Source organism: Dreissena polymorpha, chromosome 3 (genome assembly GCF_020536995.1).
Source record: "Dreissena polymorpha isolate Duluth1 chromosome 3, UMN_Dpol_1.0, whole genome shotgun sequence".
Classification (NCBI taxonomy): domain Eukaryota; kingdom Metazoa; phylum Mollusca; class Bivalvia; order Myida; family Dreissenidae; genus Dreissena; species Dreissena polymorpha.
This window is the reverse complement of record NC_068357.1, coordinates 76852286-76875691: the sequence shown is the minus strand read 5'-3', so window position 1 is coordinate 76875691 and position 23406 is coordinate 76852286. Positions and strand designations below refer to the sequence as shown.

The 23406-nt window shown below is 36.5% G+C and overlaps 1 protein-coding gene across 4 annotated transcripts in view; it reads left to right on the top strand.

Moving 5' to 3' along the window:
- Positions 1-5569: 5569 nt before the first annotated feature.
- Positions 5570-23406, top strand: part of LOC127874831 (neutral alpha-glucosidase AB-like) — a 67607-nt gene continuing 49770 nt past the window's right edge. For all 4 annotated transcript variants that reach the window (XR_008047125.1, XR_008047124.1, XM_052419464.1 and 1 more), the window contains exons 1-4: positions 5570-5706; positions 17082-17195; positions 19121-19363; positions 19865-20044. Coding sequence is in view for 2 of the 4 variants with exons in the window: in XM_052419464.1 (XP_052275424.1) it covers positions 5636-5706; positions 17082-17195; positions 19121-19363; positions 19865-20044 (608 nt within the window). In the remaining 2 variants the exon portion in view is untranslated. The remainder of the gene's footprint in view (positions 5707-17081; positions 17196-19120; positions 19364-19864; positions 20045-23406) is intronic.

Below are 23406 nucleotides of genomic sequence, written 5' to 3'. Positions count from 1 at the left end.
TACGATTGCGGCGATATAATTCCCCATTTTTTTTTGTTACGAACAATGTTAGATCTTGGAGATTCATGTTTTTGAACTACTGTCGCCGGTTCCCATTTTGAATTTTCTTTTCGTTTCATGATGATGTGTTGCCCAGCTTGTAACTTAACCTGTTCTTTCGAACAGTGTTTATCAAATTGGCTTTTGTTCTTTTTCTGCAGAAAACGTTTTTTCTTAACTATGTTGTTGGTAGTCGTTTCTGCAAAAGCGGCTTTGTTATTGGTAGTTTCGTTTTTAGTCGTCTACCGAGGAATAATTGTGCTGGCGATTTATCTATTCCTTCTATATTAGTGTCTCTATAGATCAAGATGGACAAATATAAATCACTGGCTTTCTTTAACAGATTTTTATTGTCTGTACCCCTCGTTCAACTTGTCCAATAGATTTTGGGTACATTGGAGAACTAGTCACATGCACAAAACCGTAATTTTTGGCAAATTTGGTAAAACAAGCACTGGAAAACTGCGGTCCATTATTTGAATAGATTTCATCTGGTATGCCATATCTTGAAAATTGGCTCTTTAAATACATTATGGTATTCTCACTCGACAAGTCGTCTAGTTTCGCGATTTCAGGCCATGAACTGAATCGATCAACAAAAAGCAAGTAGTTTTGTCCCTTGAATTGGAATAAATCCACGCTTATTTTTTGACCACGGCCTTTCTGGAACTTCTGTAATGACTAATGGTTCTATTGGATTTCTATTTTGGTTTTCTGCACATTTCTCACATGCGGCTACCTTATTTTCAATTTCAGTGGACATTCCCGGCCAAAACAACGTTTCCCTAGCTCTGCTGATGCATTTGGTGATTCCAAGATGTGCTTCATGTATTTTGTCCAACATGTTTGGTCTCAATGATTCAGGCACTATCAGTTTGTGAGTTTTAAACAACAAATTGTCAACTACCGAAATTTCGTCGCGAAAGTTCCAGTACGGTTGTACTCTATAATCTAACAGTTTTTTACTGGTTGGCCAACCAGTCAATACAACATCTTTTCATGCTTTCATGGCTGAATCATTGTGTGTTTCTGTTTGAAATGTTTCCATTTTCTCTTTTGAGACAGGCAAATATGATATTAGATTTAACGTTAACTCTTCAGAATTCAAGTCTTCTATTGTTTCATTCAAGAAAGCCCTACTTAAGCAATCCGAAATGAACATTTCCGCCCCTGGTTTGTAGACAACCTCAATGTCTTATCTTTGAAAAGCCATTACAATTCTTTGTAAACGCGGTGGAGCTTGATGTAGCGGTTTTTTGAAGATTGCCTGTAGTGGTTTATGATCACTTTCAACTCTTATGTTTTGTCCAAATACATATTGGTGGAACTTGGTACAGCCATATGAAATCGCGAGAGCCTCTTTTTCAATTTGCGCATAATTTTGCTGTGCTGTAGTTAAAGCTCTGGATCAATATGCTATAGGCTGATTGTTCTGAAGAAGTACTGCACCAACTCCTTTTGATGGTGCGTCTACAGATAATATGATTTCCTCTTGAGGATCAAAGTATCGAAGTACTGGCATTGTACTCACAGCATATTTTAATGCTTCAAAAGACTCTTTTTCATAGAATTTACCCAATCAGTTGGTTCTTTCTGTTGAACAATCACTCCTTGTTTTTCCATGGATAGTAATTCTTGTTTTACTTTCTCTTTAATAGCTACCGTCACTTTTCTTGGTGGGTGGACTTTTGGTTCAACACTAGGATCAACTGTTTTGTGATGTTTTCCTGGCAAACATCCCAAACCTTCAAATATTTTTGGAAAATTATGTTCTATGTCCTTTAGTACCGATTTCTTCTGATTTACTGTATTGATCCGCTGCACGAGATTCAATTCAGAACATTACTCTGCTCCCAGTATTGTTTCAGCATTTTTCATTTGTACCACTTGAAATTTTACATTGTGCTATTCATTTTTTACTTTTTACCGGTAATGTACCTGCCCGATAGTTTTTAAAATGGGTCCACTGTAGGATTTCAGCACGGTTTTGTTGACTTTCACTTTGTACCCAAGGCCTACTTTGTTAAATGTTTCTTCTGACATAACGTTACACTTGGCCCCTGTATCTAGTTGTAATTTTATTGGTCTCGTGTTTATCTCTGCATCAACCAGCCAATCTGAATTCATGGAATTTATATTGTAAGTCTCTTCACTTAGCTCGATTACCATACCGACATACATTGCATCTGAATCGGAAGATTGTGATGTATAATCTAGCTGATGAACACCTTTCCCGTATTTCTTCTTATATGGTTGTTCATGAATTTTAGTTCTACATTTCCTAGCATTATGATCCATCTTACCACATTTGTTGCATTTCTGACTAATTGCTGTGCAATTTTCATTTGAAGAATGACCCTGTGATTTTCCACATCTAGTGCAAGCTTTGTTTTTTTCATATTTATCACGTTTTTCATATTTGTCATGTTTTTCATATTTTGGTTTAAAGTTCATCCTTTTTTCCGAAATGGCATTCATGGATACTGCTGCTTTTGACACACTTTGCATTGTCTGTGATGCACTTTGCATTGTCTGTGATTGTGTCTTCGCTATTTCATAGGATCTGACAATATCAACCGTCTTAGTAAGAGTTAAAACTGAGCCAACACAAATGAACTTTTCTCTGGCTTTGTTGCTCTTGAGCCCCAAAACGATGCGGTCCCTAACCATTTCGTCCGGATTAGGATATGCACAGTCCCTAACCAATGTATGCAAATTGGTGACAAACTGGTCGAATGTCTCGTCTGCTTGCACTCGACTCTGAATCTTGTATCTATTGAATACAATCAGCGTTACTTGACGCTTTGAATACGTACAAAGTTTATATGAGCTTCTCAAAGACATCGACTTTGAAAGCAGACTGGCTAAAACTCTATCAAATAGAGGTATGCATATAAATGTTAACATCGTCTATATAAATATACGACAGTCTCCAAATCATGTTTTTGGTGGCAAGTGTTTTAAAACTTGCTTGGTAAATTATGTAGCTTCTGACTTAACTACATGTATTTTTATTATGGTCATTTTTCGCATTTAATGTCACGCATTGAGCGTTACCCTTTAACCCCACGTTGTGCTCATATCTGGTCAATGTTTTAACAAAAAAATAAGTGAACAGGTTCAAGGCGAATTTCGATAAGAAAATCTAAAACTTGCAAAAAAGCCGTTCTACAGTGTTTATTTTTGTAGATCCACCCGTTTAAAATGTATGAAATGACGCATTTATTTATCAGTGAAATACATGTTGACAGGAAATGCACACATTGAATATTACTTCTAGGTGCTTTTGGCCAAGATCCGAATTACCGTACTGTACGGCAGTAAAGTCGTTCTTGGGAAACTCATTACCTTGTTCGTAGAAACCTTTAGCGCTGCATCACCAATACATACATCAACTATCTTCGGAATGCTCCGCGAGAAAGGTGTTTTATGCAATCAATCAACTGCTGATCCAGAATGCTGCACCACATCAACATGGCTCAATTTTCAGAAAAAAATGTGTTTGAGCGTCTAACTTGCCAAATAATACAATGAACTTTACGAAAGTCAAAAATCATCAGGGTCTCGAAAAACTCGTGACGATCTAAGACGATTCCGTGTCTCGTGCTCAGAATAAAAAGAAAAAAATACACGTTTTCCATTTAATTTTTTCTCTCACTTTTGATTCTGAACTTTCCCCGAAAGAAGCAATTTTTCGCGGTACGCAGAGCATCGGGGCCAAGGTCGCCGTGGGGTAATGGATATGGCCTAGCGCCCGGGAGGTCACGGGTTCGATCCCCACTGCGGGGGCGTTCTTTAGATCTCCCCCAAAGACACCAAGTACTGTTTCTAGCTTGGCCCAGGAGACGGATTTGAGAGGTTACACGAAGCTTGAGGCTTTCGATGCAATTGGGCTAAAATAAATAGGGTTAAACTTAACTAGAGCATCGGGGCTGTTAAAACGGCGTCTTAAAATAGGGATTTAATTGTTCCCAGTTTTTCGTAGTTTCGTATATTGTTCATACAATTGTATTACTTACAAGAAGATCGATATATTATTTGGAATAAACAGTGTTACATTATTATAATAGAAAAAGTCACCATAAAGATATTGCTTTCATCAGGATTCGCTGCCCGAGAATCTTTTGAAGTAATATCGAAGCCGATACAACTAGAACAACTTGTGGACTATATACGTAAGGAATAAACGAATCATTAGATTCCACTTACACAGCCAAAACGGGAAGCTACGTCGGCTGAAACATTTTTTTCGTTTGCGATGTTTATATACGATTCCCTGATTATTCATGTCTTGAAATGCAGATATCTTCCAAATCTCCTGTTAACATTATATATTAAGTAAATTGTGGTTTTATTTAAATTAATTTAGTGAATAATCAAGATCAGTTGATACAAGGACCTATTTTTTTGTATTCGTCCTTGGTTGATATGAAAATAAAAGTACGAAAGTATATGTGGTAATATATTCAAGCAAAGGTATAAAAAGGACGATTGTGATTTATTTACGATAAAATACGCAGGCGAGATATACAATTCAACGTGCGTGTGGTGATAAACGGCCGTGCTCGACTGTATCAGCAAAATGGCGTAAGTGTCCACGAAGCACGTGTTACAAAGGGAGGCCAGTTTAGTAGAAAGTCCGTCATGACCTGTTTTTTTTTTAAATACACAAAATGACCATCTCTTTGGGATTGTTTAAGTTCTTTTGTTAAAAGGAAACACGAAATGGACTAAATAATATAGATTGAACATGCCGGTTGACAACAAGCCCAAGACGGCAAGCAGAAGACAGATGTGAAAATCATGGCAAATAATCACATCACTCAATCCCCACGTGGCTCAAATGTTGCTTCTTAATAAAATTTGACATTTTTGATATCTGCTGTTTTTCATTTTAAGAACAGAATACAATTTGAATATTTTATAACATAGAGCTTTTCCGGATATCTCAAAATAATAAATTGCACCACTTATATTTACACAGTGGAGCACATGTCTACCAAGTCAATGCACCATATTGCAACATAATGTCACAAATTAAAAACTGATTTGACTTAAATACGTTAAAACTGCAAAACAAAAATAAATACCATCAAGTAAAACATGTAAAACACTGTAATGTACAGTCATCTATTTGGCAGATGCATTGATATAGCCCATATCGGGCCCAAATGCGCATGTTTGCTAAGCATGACTTTTACCATCTGTTCGTGTACGCGGGTATGTTCTGTAGTGTTGTACGAACCTGTTAAATAAGGCGACGATTTGGCACATAATAGAATACAGGAACATATTTGATATAACGGTTTTCGTCAAAATTGATATTGCACAAATTTAAGACGACGCGAATATGTCAGCGAATATGATTGCGCAAAAGTTGTACCCTGCGCAATTCGAAACGTACCAGTCATATCAATGCGTGGAGATTGTTATTAGTGGTTTGTAACCTTTGACCTTAATTTATACTTTCGAATAATATAAAATGATTTAAAGTGAGAAAATAAATGTAATGTCAAATTACTTTTATTTCATTAATGTAAGTATGATATTTATTCTAAATGTATTAATCAGTAATACATGCATATAGTGGCTAATAATGCGCATCTACGGATGTACACGTAATGTCATCGTTAAGATGGCGCTGTCCGCAGAAGTATTTCGTCGCCGGTAAAAATCATTTTATTGTTGTTTAATATCTATTTGTCATACCTTACGAGACACACGGTGAACATTTCTAATCGTAATTTTTTATTTTGTGTTGAATTCACATCATTAGGGTATTCGTTTTTATCAAATTTGTTGTTAATTAGTGTTCTCAAACTGTCACTTTGTCACAGTTTGTGTGTGGTAGGCTACACACAGTCAATGTTTGTTAACCTTTTATTACAATTTTTATTTACTCAGAACTCGTTCGTCAAATAAAAATAGCATCAGGTATGAACAGCACAAAACACACTTTTTTTAAAGTTAAGGTGTACTTCAAACTTAAAGTTATAAAGACATCTCCAACTTCATACCCACCATGCTTCTGTAATTCCCCTATGGTACAGTTCGTTGCCCTGTTCGGACGTTTCACCGGTTCCGATGGAATCCGAATGTACTTTCAGTAAATAGCGGCGGCCACAAAGCGAAAGTTGTTTCGTTTTACACTCACACGTGCCATTGTTGAACAAGCAGTACATGATTGATGAAATCTTTATCTTAGGTAACAAAATCCCAAATACTTTATGGCAGGTTAATGTTTTTACTTGGTTGAAAATCGGAAAAATGACGTTTTGAATAATGAGTTTCATGTCAAATTTTTCTTGGGCATGGCAGGGCATATTTTATAGTGCAGAAGTTATTGCACAGGTACAGACAACATATGTTAAAAATATGATGTAAATCAATATCTGTTATCTGAATGAAATTATAACAAAAATAAATGGATAACTTTTGGCCAGTTCCGATGGATTTGACGTAACATTGAGTGGTGAGGCTCCTCAGGGACAATGAGCAAATTCCTGCAATTTTACAGTTTTTGATAATTTTTTTAACTAGTTTTTGTTGTATTGTCAGATGCTCAGACTCCGGTTACATTTCAGTAACCCATTTATGTTCGTCTGTCTGTCTGTCCATATTTTGATATGAAAGAGATTATTGAAATATTTCCAACACATGGCGGTATACATGTTGATATAGACTCCTATGGCCCAAACACTAAATATTGACTGTAAGCAGGCATTGACATCCGATATCACCATGCTTTTTCAATCATTTTCTGTTTCTCTTTTAATAAATGTATTCTCTTTTTCTTCAACATGAACTTGGGACAAATTAGGCTTTATAACCGTGGGTCTGACTGCAGGACTCCACGTAATAGTAAATGCACTTCCCGGAAGCAAGCTCAACATTTGAGCCCAGCACAGTAAAAAAGCTACAAAAATAACTTTGACATATAAGAGGGGATACAGAGAATCACCTGGTATATTGATTAGAGTGAAAGAGGCCATAGAAGATGTAGGAAAAGGTAGGATAGGAACCATGATTTGTCAGAAAGTTTCAGAGGATCCAGATGGTTGGGTTCAATGTGATATATGCGACAGTTGGATCCATGTTTCTTGTATTCCCGAAGACCATGACTATGATAAGACTGCTTTAACCTCTGAAGGAGTATAATTATTTTGCCATTTGTTTGTCAATTAAATAAAATATGCACTGTTGTAACTTTGCTGGAATAGTTTACGGTGACATTGTACAATATACACCAAGTCTTGTATGCTTAAGATATTGTTAATGTGTGTCCATAGTTGTGTTAAATTTTCAGCTGGAGTGCTTGTATCAGAAATGAGCCTACTTTGTATAATGTAGCTACATGTAATAATTGTAATAACGAAAAAAACCAACATAAAGTCATAGTAATGGTTCATATGTTTTATTATTGAAGGACAATGCACATAATTATATGTACAAATGTACTTTTGTTTTGCGTCATTTTTTTACATCTCTTGTATCTTCATTGCCTCCTTCTCGGGCATACTATCTATGGCATCACAGATGATATTAAAATCATTATCTGCACAGGTTATGATGTAGTCACATGGAATGACCACACCCCCACCTGTTGCTTCCGGGGCTGGCCAGGGCGCAAAGCTAGGGCAGGGCTCTCCAGTGTCTAAAGCAGTGATTTTACCCTCCAATTCTATGATATTTCTGAATGCACCAGCTAGTCCTCTTGGCACACGGCCTATGGGCAATCCTGCAATGTCACACAATATTAAGAAACGACTTTGGTCTGTTACATTCTGTCTCATTTCTGGAGGAAAGTCCTCAATAGGTGGAATCCACACTAATGCTGCATTTTCATCATGTAGATTTGTATATTCCAAGTCCACATTTAACTCGGTATGCATTGGAGGCCTTATTTTGAATTGGTGATAGCCTTTCATAACGCTATCTTCAATTTCGTACCTAAACATGGTGCCTATTTCCCAATAGTTGTCCAAATATTATTTCTGCAGCATATTAAGAAGTTTTGCATTCCCCTAATTTACCTCTTTAAGTGATTTTTACGGGTTAGTAAAAAATAACGGTGAACCGTCGGAACTGAAAAGAGGCACCGGAACAGGGCAACATAGTGCGATGTAAATATTTATAAATCTGAGAAATACTATTTTGAACTTCAGGTTAATCTTTTGTGATAATTTAGGCAAGTAATTGGTCGACCTATCCCAGCATAAACATTCTTTATCATTGAATGTTTTGATACAATTTGGCCTGTCGATGTCAAAATTCTGTCGGAACAGGGCAACGAACTGTAGTTTATTGTTGAGTCGTGGTTTCTTTTAGAGTCGTGGTTATAGAGATCGCGTGAAATTACGTGATTACACGTTCCAAAATTATGCAGTTATAAGAAAAATAGTTTTGACTAGGTCAACATCGTTTTTCTTATCAAAAATGCGACAAATACAGGTCGTTATTGTAAATCATCAGAGCTCTTATCAAATATGTCCTCTTTTATAAATTGTTCTTATAGTGTTCCTAAGTAACACAAAATCGTTTATTTACAATTATTTTCCATAAAAGATCTTGATATTGGAATAGCCAATCAGAATACACGGCTCAACAAGACAACATTTTCAAGATGGCAGTTTGACACTATCAAGACAGTCGATTATTTATTTTTATTTCTGATGATAAACTTTTGGAAAAAACGCAACAAATATAAAGAACAAAGGTTAATAATTACGTTTATAATGATTCATTGTCTTAAGTTTATATAATATGTGTGATGTTACCACTTTATGAAAATTACCCACGACTCAACCAGCATATAGCATAATTTTGAAACGTGTAATCACGTAATTTCACGCGATCTCTATAACCACGACTCAAAAAGAAACCACGACTCAACAAGAAACTACCATATCCCTGCCATGTTGGATAGCAGTTCCTAAGATAACAAAATAACATTTCTGGAAAAAGTCAATGGAATGTCAAATTGTATTTTACCATTCCAAATTATACTCATTTATCACACATGAGTCTCACATATGTATTGCAAATGTGCATGGCGCTCATGCCTCCACCTTACATGAGTTTTGCTAAGGCACAGAGACAAAGCCCTCAGTTAATACGGGAACATAGCGGATTGGTTGTCTTGCAATGTTCATTGTCTTTTTTGCTTTTTGACGGTAAACATAATTATATTTGAGTTTTAGTATGACAACAATTAACTGCATAATTGGTTTCTATAACAATGCCCAATTTTATCGTTTAATCATAAAATACACACATTTCAATAGTTATTTATTTCCCACAACCAGGGTTCTCGCTGTTGATCGCCATTGTCTCCAATCGTAACTAATAAAATATTGAAGTGACAACTTTTCGCAAATTGGGATTTAAACAATAATCTACATTTTATCTGCTCAGTATTTCCTTCAAATGACATCAGGCGCTTTGTTTACCAGCCACTTTACGGAAGTCATTATCAGAGCTCCAGATAAGGGTCGTATTGTCGTAATTACGAATTATTTTTATGTCCCTTTCATATTTATTTTAAAATTTTGTCGTACCATTAAGAATTACAAAATCAAGTTTCGAATATTATTTTTACATCGGTTCGTATCGATTTTTATTGAGTTCTTTTCGTGTATTAAAGATCTTTTCTGTGCTTATATAGAATGGTTTTCGTGTTTGTTTAACAAAGCACATTTTTTCCAATAAAAGCGGCGTGTACAGTTTATCTGTCAAAAAACAATGGCGGCGCCCAAAGCGCGTCCTAAAAACTGCAAAGCGTGCAAAAACACGCTTTTAACATATTGTACGCAAAGTGAGCCGAAGTTGAATGTTTAGAAAGACATTATAGAAAAGATCTTATACGATGTTGTATGTTCAGTTACCAACACAGTCGGAAAAGCTAAAAAACGCGACAGGACGGGTCCAAACTTAAACAAAAAAACATTGAACGAGTGGAAGGGACAATGCTCATGGCTAATCGTTGAAAAGATTGCAGGGGAGACCCGTTTTAATTGTGAAATATGTAAAAATTCATCGAAGGCATGCAATCTAAGCACAGTTTGGGCATATGAAGGTATTTGAAAAATAAAATTGTATAATACTGAATAGACACTGTTGAACTCGTATAAGTAAAGTTGCTTGTACCTTATTTTTCGGGGTATATGTCGCACCGGAATGTAAGACGCACCCCCTATTTTTTAACATTTTTTTATTTTTTTCCATACATAAGACGCTCCGGCGTACACGACGCACATAAATCATCATGAAATATTCCCAAATATGCATTCATTCATGTTAATCCATTAAATGTTTAATCCTCTTTCGTGTTTTATTTCAGAAAGAAGATTCATCTTAAAACGATGCTTTCATTTGTCCTCTCACATGTTCATTGTCTTTATATATTTTCTCCGTTAAATTTATTTGAAAGCATTAGTTTAAACAAAAACGTCATTCAAAACAATGTATTACCGGTAATAATTGACCATATCCGCAAGCCGTTGCATTCGCACATTTTGTAACCGTTTTGCCATTTATCGCAGTCTAAACACTGCTGATCATATTTCACAATAGCCAAAATTAAATCCAGTCTTGACCAGATTTTCCTGTAAATCAGTACACAGAACATTACCTGTTTCAATAATAAACTACCTAAATGAGCGTAACGTCAAAGATACAGCATTCTCTTTGCTACACTGCTTTTTCTTCAACAGTGTATAGACCCACGCTAACTTTCGCGCGCTTTTCTAACAGAACAAAGAAAAGTAAAATGATCCGTTAAACTAAATTTAGATTCACATGCTCTTCTTAACTTTTATTTTAATTTAAATTGCAATATATGTTTAATAAGTTTTTTTACACATTTTATATAAATTAATAAATATTTGACAAAATCGTATAATCTCGCTTTAAAATGAGGTCTGTTATGAGAAGGGCTAAATATTTGTATCGTGATAATCTTGTGCAGACGTGTGGTGTAACAGGCTAACCAATATCAAATTGTTTGGTTTGATGAATCTGATTCATTTTTACAATAAAATATTCCTTATTTATTAAGTCTTAGTATTATGAGTAATTCACACAGTTCAATGTCTGTTCAAACTGTGATCACAAAAACTAAATTATTATTCGCCAGTTAATTGAAGCCCTAAATTGGCACCTAATTGACAAACAACAGTTTGGGCCCCTTTTAGAGTGTGTATATTGCATTGCGCAATTTGAGCAATTCACACATTTTAATTGCTGTTCATAATGTGATCACAGAAACTTATTATTCGCCAGTCAATTTAAGTCGTTAATTGACACCCCATTGACAAACAACAGTTCGGGGCCTTTCTTGGAGTGTGTATATTGCATTGCGCAATCAACGCTGATACGGGCCGCGTTATCAGTTAGACACGAAGAATTTCACATTAAACATGTTAATCCTAAATGATTTCGGGTGCCAATTAGTAAATTTAGCAGACGACTACTTTTTTGTTGCGTTGTTTAATTTATGTTACAGTACTGTATAGGTAGCAGACCACGGTAGACACACACTGTCTCGGAGCCGCGGACGCCTTCTTGATCTCCACCACGCTCAATTCAGAAAACAATGAACCTGCAATCATAAAAACACATTCACTGCACACAAGTAGTCTGAAACTTACATTTAAGATAAAAAAAAAGAGCATATGGAACCTGTACAGGTGATACTATTGACAAAAGTGAAAGAATTGCAAGGCCGCAAACAGTGGCTTCAAAATAAACGTTTTACCATGTACGAAAGTGGCTGGGGACGAATGAAATGGAAATGATAGCCTGCTTTTGGAATGATATTTTTACACGCAAAACATAGCACAACCCATCAAACCATGAATAAATACCACGTAACCAGGTGGTTTTCGCGCAATACTTCACAGCGTGATCCTACTAGCGATTCCAGCTTAAAAAGAACCCAAAATACAATATGCCTACCCCAGTTTTCCTTCCTGAGTAACAAAGAACACAACAACAACAAGAGGTCATGACCCCACAGTTTCGCATTTGAAAATGGTCATTTTCTCAGGATTTAATGCAATTTGGGGATACAATAAGACCTATTACCCTCAAATTTGACATGGAAACCTACCCTTTCCCAATATTTCACTTTTTGACCGGGGCCAATTCGCATATTTCTGCTTCCTACCGTGTACTGCTACCTATAGTACCCCAATAGTATCGCTAGTAGTGTGTAACCGACTCGGTGTAAAATAATATAAGGTTACAAAAACAGCGATAACAAAATACCGGAAATGGTTATCAAACTCGCGGATTTATGCAATTCTGACTTAAAAATTTGACATTCTGACTTTGGAAAAAATGATTTTGTACATACATAAGACGCTCCGGAGCATACGACGCATGTTACTTTTGCCTGTAAAAAAGTCGCGACTTATACCCCGAAAAATACGGTATGTTTCTATTGATTTTTTACATGAAAATAACCATTATTATTTATTTTTAGGTCATTTAGAAAAGATAAGAATTATTTTCCAAAACTTAGTAGTAACGCTAAGAATGAAATTTCAGAGTTAAGAATTATTTTTGAAAATCTGGTAGTAACGTTAAGAATTTCACAAAACCTTATCTGGAGCTCTGATTATGCAACATATTTCCATGATTACAGTGATACTGCAGAAATCAAATGAATACAGTTGGGGCCATGTTCAGGTACCACTATATTTGAAGCAATTGTTTAATGAATCACACCTTTTGCAGTCATCAGGGTTCGACATTAACTTTTTTTACAGCAAGACCATTGGGCCAGCTCCTCTTAAAATGTACTAGCCCGAATCTGATGTCTACTAGACCATAAATGACAGGACAAATAAGCACTATTGTGTTATGTAACTGTTTAATCAGGATTTATCAGTAAATAATCAGTGAACACCAGAAAGTTATTTTGATGAAAAGAGTAAAACGTTTTTGCTCTTCTTCGTCAAGTTCAAGCCATGGGAACTCGATTTTCCATTTAGGATAAAATTGACATTTTTGTTTTTCTTCATATTTACGTTTCCTGTCAGTTTTACCGTCGGATTCTTCTTTATTAACTGATTTGTCGGACGAAAATCCGAACTTGAACAAAGCCATTCTTTAAATTACAATCTCTTGTCTGCTACGCCAAAATGTTTGCATTAACGATACTGATTTTCGATAGAAGCCGTACAAAAATGCTGTTAAGTTTTACGACACTGCAGAAAATCATTAATATTCATGACAACTTGACCAATGGAAAAAAGCAATTTCTGCGGGAAGCCCTCCTACACGTCTAAAAATAGCGATGAATCATGTGCATACTCCCCGTTTATTATGCCCCCCTTCGAAGAAGAGGGGGTATATTGCTTTGCACATGTCGGTCGGTCGGTCTGTCGGTCCGTCCACCAGGTGGTTTCCGGATGATAACTCAAGAACGCTTGGGGCTAGGATCATGAAACTTCATAGGTACATTGATCATGACTCGCAGATGATCCCTAGAGATTTTCAGGTCACTAGGTCAAAGGTCAAGGTCACAGTGACCCGAAATAGTAAAATGGTTTCCGGATGTTAACTCAAGAACGCTTATGCCTAGGATCATGAAACTTGATAGGTAGATTGATCATGACTCACAGATGACCCCTATTGATTTTCAGGTCACTAGGTCAAAGGTCAAGGTCACGGTGACCCGAAATAGTAAAATGGTTTCCGGATGATAACTCAAGAACACTTATGCCTAGGATCATGAAACTTGATAGGTAGATTGATCATGACTCGCAGTTGACCCCTATTGATTTTCAGGCCACTAGGTCCAAGGTCACGGTGACCCGAAATAGTAAAATGGTTTCCGGATGATAACTCAAGAACGCTTATGCCTAGAATCATGAAACTTGATAGGTAGATTGACCATGACTCGCAGATGACCCCTATTGATTTTCAGGTCACTAGGTCAAAGGTCAAGGTCACGGTGACCCGAAATAGTAAAATGGTTTCTGGATGATAACTCAAAAACGCTTATGCCTAGGATCATGAAACTTGATAGGTAGATTGATTATGACTTACAGATGACCCCTAGAGATTTTCAGGTCACTAGGTCAAAGGTCAAGGTCACGATGACCCGAAATAGTAAAATGGTTTCAGGATGATAACTCAAGAACGCTTAGGCCTAGGATCATGAAACTTGATAGGTAGATTGATCATGACTCACAGATGACCCCTATTGATTTTCAGGTCTCTAGGTCAAAGAACAAGGTCATTGTGACCGGAAATAGTAAAATGGTTTCCAGATGATAACTCAAGAACGCTTATGCCAAGGATCATGAAACTTCATAGGTACATTGATCATGACTGGCAGATGACCCTATTGATTTTCAGGTCACTAGGTCAAAGGTCAAGGTCACAGTGACAAAAAACATATTCACACAATGGCTGTCACTACAACTGAGAGCCCATATGTGGGGCATGCATGTTTTACAAACAGCCTTTGTTTATATAGGCTAGTTTTGTTCTGATGTAAATAACAGATACGAGAGTAATTTTACACATTAAGAAAAAATGTTTTAACAGCACTTAGTTATAGTTCTATAAATCAGTATAGATTTTTTTATGTACTACCAGTCAGACAAGCTAGCCCGCAGTTTTACTAGCCCGACCACGGATCTTACTTGACAATGTCTGTCGGACGTGCCTTAGTGTCGAACCTTGGTCATACACAATAATTGAATGAATGCAACCACATGTTACTTTAATCCGAGATCAGGTTTTTCCATTGTTACTTCTTGATGGATTGCATGTTTTATTTTGTATGACCAAAAGCTATACTCTTGCATGTATGGATGTTAAAACTCTATAATTATCCCCACGCTTTTTGAAAAAAAGGTGGGGATATTGTGGTTATCTCCGCCGTCCGTCCGTCTGTCTGTCCGTCCTGGCCACTATCTCCTCCTACACTAAAAGCACTAGAACCTTGAAACTTACACACATGGTAGCTATGAGCATATGTGCGACCCTGCACTATTTGGAATTTTGATCTGACCCCTGGGTCAAAAGTTATAGCGGTTGGGGTGGGGCCGCGTCAGAAATTATCACTCATTTTTAACCAGGTTTTCCGAAGGAAAAAACTGGTTATTAGATTGGCGAATGCGGGCGGGCTGGCTGGCTGGCGGGCTGGCGGAACAAGCTTGTCCGGGCCATAACTATGTCGTTCATTGTCAGATTTTAAAATCATTTGGCACATTTGTTCACCATCATTGGACGGTGTGTCGCGCGAAATAATTACGTCTATATCTCCAAGGTCAAGGTCACACTTTGAGTTCAAAGGTCAAAAATGGCCATAAATGAGCTTGTCCGAGCCATAACTATGTCGTTCATTGTCAGATTTTAAAATCATTTGGCACATTTGTTCACCATCATTGGACGGTGTGTCGCGCGAAATAATTACGTCGATATCTCCAAGGTCAAGGTCACACTTTGAGTTCAAAGGTAAAAAATAGCCATAAATGAGCTTGTCTGGGCTATAACTATGTCATTCATTATGATATTTTAAAATCATTTGGCACATTTGTTCACCATCATGGGACGGTGTGTTGCACAAAAGAATCACGTCAATATCTCCAATGTCAAGGTCGCCACGACTAAAAATAGATTTATTTTAAAACAAACTTACAAAGGGTGTTTATTTTGTTTGTTCATTTAAAAAGTTCAGTTTGAGTTGTCTCCCTTTATCAGATTTTTTTTCACAATGAAAACCTGGTTTTGTGACAATTTTGTCCCTTGTTTTAGGTTATTTTACATTTACTTCTTTATTTCTACACCGATTCACTTCAAATTGATACTGGACCTCTCTTATGACAATACGGTCAATCTTAACCATGCATGGCCCCATTCCAAACCCTGGGGCGCCCCGCCCACATAGGCTACACCCACCAAAAATTTCCATTTACTATAATTTTTTCATTTCTACACGGATTCACTTCAAATTGATACTGAACTTTTTTTATGACATTAGGGTCAATCTCAACTATGCATGACCCCAATCCCAACCCTGGGGCGCCCGCCCACATAGGCCACACCCACCAAAAAATTCCATTTACTATAATTTTTTCATTTCTACACGGATTCACTTCAAATTGATACTGAACTTCTCTTATGACATTAGGGTCAATCTCAACTATGCATGGCCCCATAACCAACCCTGGGGCCCCGCCCACATAGACCACACCCACCCAAAATTGCCTTTACTATAATTTCTTCATTTCTACACCGATTCACGTCAAATTGATATTGAACTTCTCTTATGACAATACAGTCAATCTCAACTATGCATGGCCCCATTACCAACCCTGGGGCGCCCCGCCCACATAGACCACACCCACCCAAAATTGCCTTTTACTATAATTTCTTCATTTCTACACCGATTCAATTCAAATTGATACTGAACCTCTCTTATGACAATACGGTCAATCTCAACTATGCATGGCCCCATTACCAACCCTGGGGCCCCGCCCACATAGACCACACCCGCCCAAAATTGCCTTTTACTATAATTTCTTCATTTCTACACCGATTCACTTCAAATTGATACTGAACTTCTTTTATGACAATACGGTCAATCTCAACTATGCATGGCACAATTACCAACCCTGGGGCGCCCTGCCCACATATGTCACACCCACCCAAAATTGCCTTTTACTATAACTTCTTCATTTCTACACCAATTCACTTCTAATTGATGATGAACTTCTCTTATGACAATACGGTCAATCTCAGCTATGCATGGCCCCATTACCAACCCTGGGGCACACCTAGGTCAAACATTCGGCGTGGGGATACGAGTCGGCCTCTGCCGCGCCATTTCTAGTGTTATTATTGAACTAGCAATATTTCAATGAGGATTCAGATTATTTCATGTTTAAACATTGAAGTGGCCTTCAACATGCACAAGGGTAGCTAAGTAAATCAAAATCGCTGTTTTGGCATTCTCCTGGAGCCCCATAGCCTGCCTAGACTGAAATGTGCCTCCCACTGATGTCATTCATTCTGTGCTGTAGGAATACCAGGATGCCCCAATTATCTGCCCTTCTCCTTGGTCTGATGTTGACACATCTTGCAAGTGCAGTCAGTAAAGACAATTTCAAGACGTGTGACCAGAGTGGATTCTGCAAGTATGACTTAAATTCTTTTCCATTTTGTTTTAGAGCCACCAGTAGATTAATATTTGCATCTAATGTTAAAGAGACCTGTTCATGGTTTGGGAAATTGACAAAAATGATTTTTTTTTTAGATTTGCCAACTTTCGTTGCAGATATTTGCAAGCAAACAATAATACTGAACTTTTTTCATGCTCTAAAATATCCATTATTTGTATGTATTTTTTGATGATTTAAAAACTTTAAAGGGACCTTGTCACATATTTTGGAATGTATTGAAGTTTGTCATTAAATGCTTTATATTGATAAATGTAAACATTGGATCTAAAAAGCTTAAGTTAAAACAAGAATACAATTAAAGAAAGAAAAATAAGTAACCCTCAACTGGGCTTGAACCACCGACCCCTGGAGTAAAAGACTGTCGCTTGACAACTTGGCCATCTGTGCTCATACAATGAACGTTGTATGTTGTATCTTATATAAGCAATCCTCGTAGTGTCACAAAATATAACGACAACAACAGAACTCTCCAAATTATTCAATCATACGCACACACATTTTGACCCCTGTGACCTTGAACTTAGGGTCCGCGTTTAGGTTTCGAAATCTGCGCTTAAGTTTCAAAAAATGCTCATATTACTTCTATCAAAGCGTTTTTTGGGGGCATGTGTCATCCTCTGAAGACAGCTCTTGTTTTATACTGGAGCTTTTTATGTCCCCCACTATAGTAGTGGGGGACATATTGTTTTTGCCCTGTCTGTTGGTTGGTTGGTCTGTTGGTCTGTTGGTTGGTTTGCGCCAACTTTAACATTTTGCAATAACTTTTGCTATATTGAATATAGTAACTTGATATTTGGCATGCATGTGTATCTCATGGAGCTGCACATTTTGAGTGGTGAAAGGTCAAGGTCATCCTTCAAGGTCAGAGGTCAAATATATGTGGCCAAAATCGCTCATTTTATGAATACTTTTGCAATATTTAAGATAGCAACTTGATATTCTGCATGCATGTGTATCTCATGGAGCTGCACATTTTTAGTGGTGAAAGGTCAAGGTCATCCTTCAAGGTCAGAGGTCAAATATTTGTGGCCCAAATTGCTTATTTTACTAATACTTTTGCAATATTGGTGATAGCAACTTGATATTTGGCATGCATGTGTATCTCATAGAGCTGCACATATTGAGTGGTGAAAGGTCAAGGTCAAGGTCATCCTTCAAGGTCAGAGGTCAATGGCCCAAATCGCTTATTTTATGAATACTTTTGCAATATTGAAGATAGCAACTTGATATTTGGCATGCATGTGTATCTCATGGAGCTGCACATTTTGAGTGGTGAAAGGTCAAGGTCATCCTTCTAGGTCAAATATATGGGTCAAAATTGCTCATGTTATGTAACTTTTGCAATATTGAAGCTAGCAATTTTATATTTGTCATGCATGTGTATCTCATGAAGCTGCACATTTTGAGTGGTGAAGGGACAAGGTCAAGGTCATCCTTCAAGGTCAAACGTCATATAGGGGGACATTGTGTTTCACAAACACATCTTGTTAGTTTTGATGTTAACATTTATCAATTTAATGCATTTTATGATAAATTTCCAACCACGCTACAATCTGTGAACAAGTCGCTTTTACTGCTTTATTCAGGTATCAATTGAAAGATTGTTAACGCTTTCAGTATAATAGCAAACCCAGTTTAATTGTCAAAAGCCAATAAGTAAAGAAAAGTATCTTAAATATCACACTTTTATTTGAAAGAAAGTACCAAACTAAGGTTTTGTTCTAGTTTAAGTTAATATTAGACTCGTGTTAATCCATTTTCGTACGTTTTTAATTCAATTGCAATTATTCAACAGTTCAGCTTTGAAATATCATAGCGCAGTTAGCTATGCCATTGATTCATTAGTTGATTAGTTGACCCAAGTTCACACTAACCTACAGACGTCATCGAGCCATGCAGCCAGGGGCCAGTCCCTATGTGGTACTGATGGACACTCTAAAGATTCAACCCACAACAATGGAGGTGCAAGTCCACAACACCAAAAATAATGTCCGGCTTCTCTTGCAAGTTACTGCGCTCAAATTTAACAGCGCAAGATTTAAAATCAACGAGCTTAATCCGATACGGAAACGCTACGAGATTCCAGTGGGGGATGCACTTGTTGGAGAACCAAAACAGCAGGAGTGAGTAGCTATGTTTTTAGGTTTAGAACTTTAAAAAACTTTATGCTGTGAATATGTTTGACTTTTTTTTGGTGTCGTCAATATGTTTGACTTTTTTGGTGTTGACAATAAATTTGACTTTTTCGTTCTATCAATATGTTTGACTTTTTGGAGACACTTCTGATTTTCATCCGGAAAGCGCCAGTACTTTTACTGGTGTTTGATCATTATGAAAAAGATCTTTTGCATGCCCCCAAATATGCCCATGGATCTTTCATTTGCAAACTTTTATTTTGATATCATCATGTATGAAAATGCTGGTGTAAAGAAATTAAACAGAGCTGTCAAAGATTTGTTTTGCATAAATACTTATCTTTTTTTACAATAAATAAGTATGTTGAGCTTTTCACAGTGCTTAGAAATGCTTTATTGTAATAACATTAATTTAAATATAAAATATTGTTTATTTATTGCATATATTAATACTGTTACATTTACATTTCTCTCATTAACTGTTTTCAGCCTCAAAGTTCTAGAACGTACGGATGCAAGCATCACTTTGGGCTTTGAGCAGAACAAGATTCGCATCACTGGAGCTCCATTCCGTATTGATTTTATCTCAAATGAGGAGCCCGTTATCAGCATCAACAGCCAGGGTCTCTTCAAGTTTGAACACTTCCGAGAAAAGTCTCCGCAACAGCCGTAAGGATTTTAAAATTTCCTATTTATCGTATGTGTCTTGTTCTGTGAAATCTGGGCATAATGCATGTGCGTAAAGTGTCGTCTGTGCAGTCCGCACAGGCTAATCAGGGACGACACTTTCCGCCTAAATTGGATTTTTGATAAGAAGAGACTTTATTTTAACGAAAAATATTATTAAAGCGGAAAGTGTCGTCCCTGATTAGCCTGTGTGGACTGCACAGGCTAATCTGGGACGACACTTTACGCATATGCATTTTGCCCAGTTTTCTCAGAACAAGACACATATATTCCCTTATAAATGCCCTCTCCTTCCATAACTCACAAACTGCAATGCCTAACTGGCGAATTAAACAAAATGTTTTTTTCAACAAAAAATTAAATGCCTGATTAATGTGTTATTCTTCTTCAACATTCGATACAAAATTTATGCTTAACATTATCTTTGACTGAAGTGTTGCCATGAGATGCTCACTCTTATCAGTCTAATCAGTCCCCTCAAGAATGTTGAAGGCTTCTGGGGGCGTTTATAAAGGAATATATATTTATGGTATACAGTGGTAGTGGTTTTATGGCTTACTTTTTTTTAGCTTTTTAGTGATAACCTAATGTGTTGTAAATTGATTCTGTTATTAGTGCATATCATTTTATCACAAGGGATGTGCAGGGTTAGGGAATAATTACAATGTACCCTGACTGTGTTGCTTCCCGTTTTGCTATATCTACTACTTGGAACTCTGTATCTCTATATGTACTTAAGGTATTCCAATAAAACTACTAACGCGTTAAGTATCTTTATAAATATTCCCTGACCAAGACCTAAAGCAGTGACTTGCAATTTATCAGAATAAATTCATGTCATCGTCATTGGTGGTCACTGACAAAGGCACATAACTCTAACATTGCAAAAATGTACCCCTTTAAGGTAAACTTTTTTGTTTACATACATTTTAAATACTTTAAACATTCAATTAAAACTGCAATTTTATCTTTTGGGTCATTATTTTAGGTCATTGACTGCAAATGTACATGATACCATCAAATTGGAAGAATAACCACATCATACTTATCTTAAGGGGACTTATGGTTTTCACTCTGTGCGTCTGTCTGTCTGTCTGTCACACTTTTCTGGATCCTGCGATAACTTTAACAGTTTCTTAATATTTTTTCATGAAACTAAACATTGATAGATGGCAATATGGACATTATGCATGTCATTTCATTTTGTTCCTACGTCAAACATTCTGGTTGCTATGGCAACAAATAGACTAGAAATACTGCTGAAAATGGTGGTTTTCTGGATCCTGCGATAACTTTAAAAAATGAAACTTGAAACATGGATAGATGGCAATTTGGACATTATGCACGTCATTTCATTTTGTTCCTACGTCAAAAATTCTGGTTGCTATGGCAACAAATAAAAAATCAAAAAAATCTGACAATGGTGGAATTTCTGACAATGGTGGAGCCAGTAGGGGACATATATTGCTTGGCAATAGTCTTGTTTACAAATAGAAACCAGCTGTCAGTTTTAGTGAAAAAAACTGACGTGAATCAATATTACCCAAATAAAGACACTACAATTAAATCAATTTTTAATAAGACATCTTTTTGAAGGTTTTATAAAAGAAATTTGTGTTAAATAGATTGTATTTAAAGCCAACTCTAAGAAACACGTCTGTTATATTAAAAACCACTATTTTCCTTATATATTTGAGTTTTATTACACAACTATGTTAGGTCAATTAAAGTGTCATGCACAAAAGTAATAATTACAAAAAGTGTTCCATCTATATAAATGAATTTGCCACCCTTGTTTTCCTTTTTCTGGTGATTGTATTTGTTAATAAATCACCTTTTTGCATCTTTAATTAACAACTTTTTTGTTTTTAATTTTACTTTTCTATTGCTAATATCACATATTTGTTATAACATATTTATATCAATTACTAACAACATGCAGTTTTCAGTGGTATGACTTTGGCATGATTGTGATGTAATTGGATGATTGTTTTGATAAAATGTTCATAATTTAGGAATTTTTAGATCAGTATCTTAATGTTGTTATAATGTATATGAAATTGTGTTTTAAAAGAAACTTTGTATTTGTGATTCCCTTTGTTCTTGATGGTAGAATTTCTATTGGCAGTATAAAAGTTGATGAATTCTTTTTATTCGTTTAAATTATTGAACATTTTATTTACTGGAACCGACTCGCGAGGTTTTTCCTTTTAAGTAAACTGGGTTATAAAGGCCGCTTTAGAAATCGGTTAAAACATTGATTTTTGAGATTAGTATTGGATTATTAAAATCAATTTTTCAGCAGTCTGTAGAACAAGTAAAAACCGTCTATATATCCAGTGTTGTAAATTTATAATGAGGGCTTTGTTGTGGAAGAAATTGATTATCAGGTTAATCTTGCGACATGTGTTGCCATTAATCCCATGTGATCACAGCTTAAAAATCCATTCAAAAGAATTGTGAGGAGGGCTTAGCTAGGGTATAGGACTGAGTACAAGATTTGTAGAGTGTAAACGTCAATTAATACGTGGCTGTGCATCAAGCAATGCAACATGTGGGTCAATGGATTACTAATCCCTCGCTGCAAAGCAGTAGGGGAATTAAAGAATTGCCCTTTGTCATTCTGTTTTTTATTCTTTGGTGCCTTCTCTGTACCTTTTATATCTTTTGGATGATTTTAATGAAAATGAGGGTATTGAGATGATATGCAGAAGGAACAAGTTAGCCATATGGACTCAAGGTCAAGTTTGTACTTCTTGGTCAACTGTTTCAGCCTCCATTTTTTTTTGTGTCCGCTCCATTTCTCCTATATCCTTTGATGGGTATCATGAAACTTGCTTAAATTGTTGAAAAAATTGAGACAATGTGCAGAGGCATGAGTAAGTCATATCGGCTCAAGGTCAAGGTTGTACTTCTTGGTCAAAGGTTTCAGTCTCCATTTTTGTGTCCACTTCATAACTTTAAAACATTTGGAAAGATTTGTATGCCCCCCTTCGAAGAAGAGGTGGTCTATTGTTTTGCACATGTCGGTCCGTCGGTTGGTCCGTCCGTCCACCAGATGGTTTTCGGATGATAACTCAAGAACGCTTAGGCCTAGGATCATAAAACTTCATAGGTACATTGATCATGACTGGCAGATGACCCCTATTGATTTTCAGGTCACTAGGTCAAAGGTCAAGGTCACAGTGACTCCAAATAGTAAAATGGTTTCTGGATGATGACTCAAGAATGCTTAGGCCTAGGATCATGAAACTTCATAGGTACATTGATCATGACTGGCAGATGACCCATATTGATTTTTAGTTCACTAGGTTAAAGGTCAAGGTCACTGTGACTCGAAACAA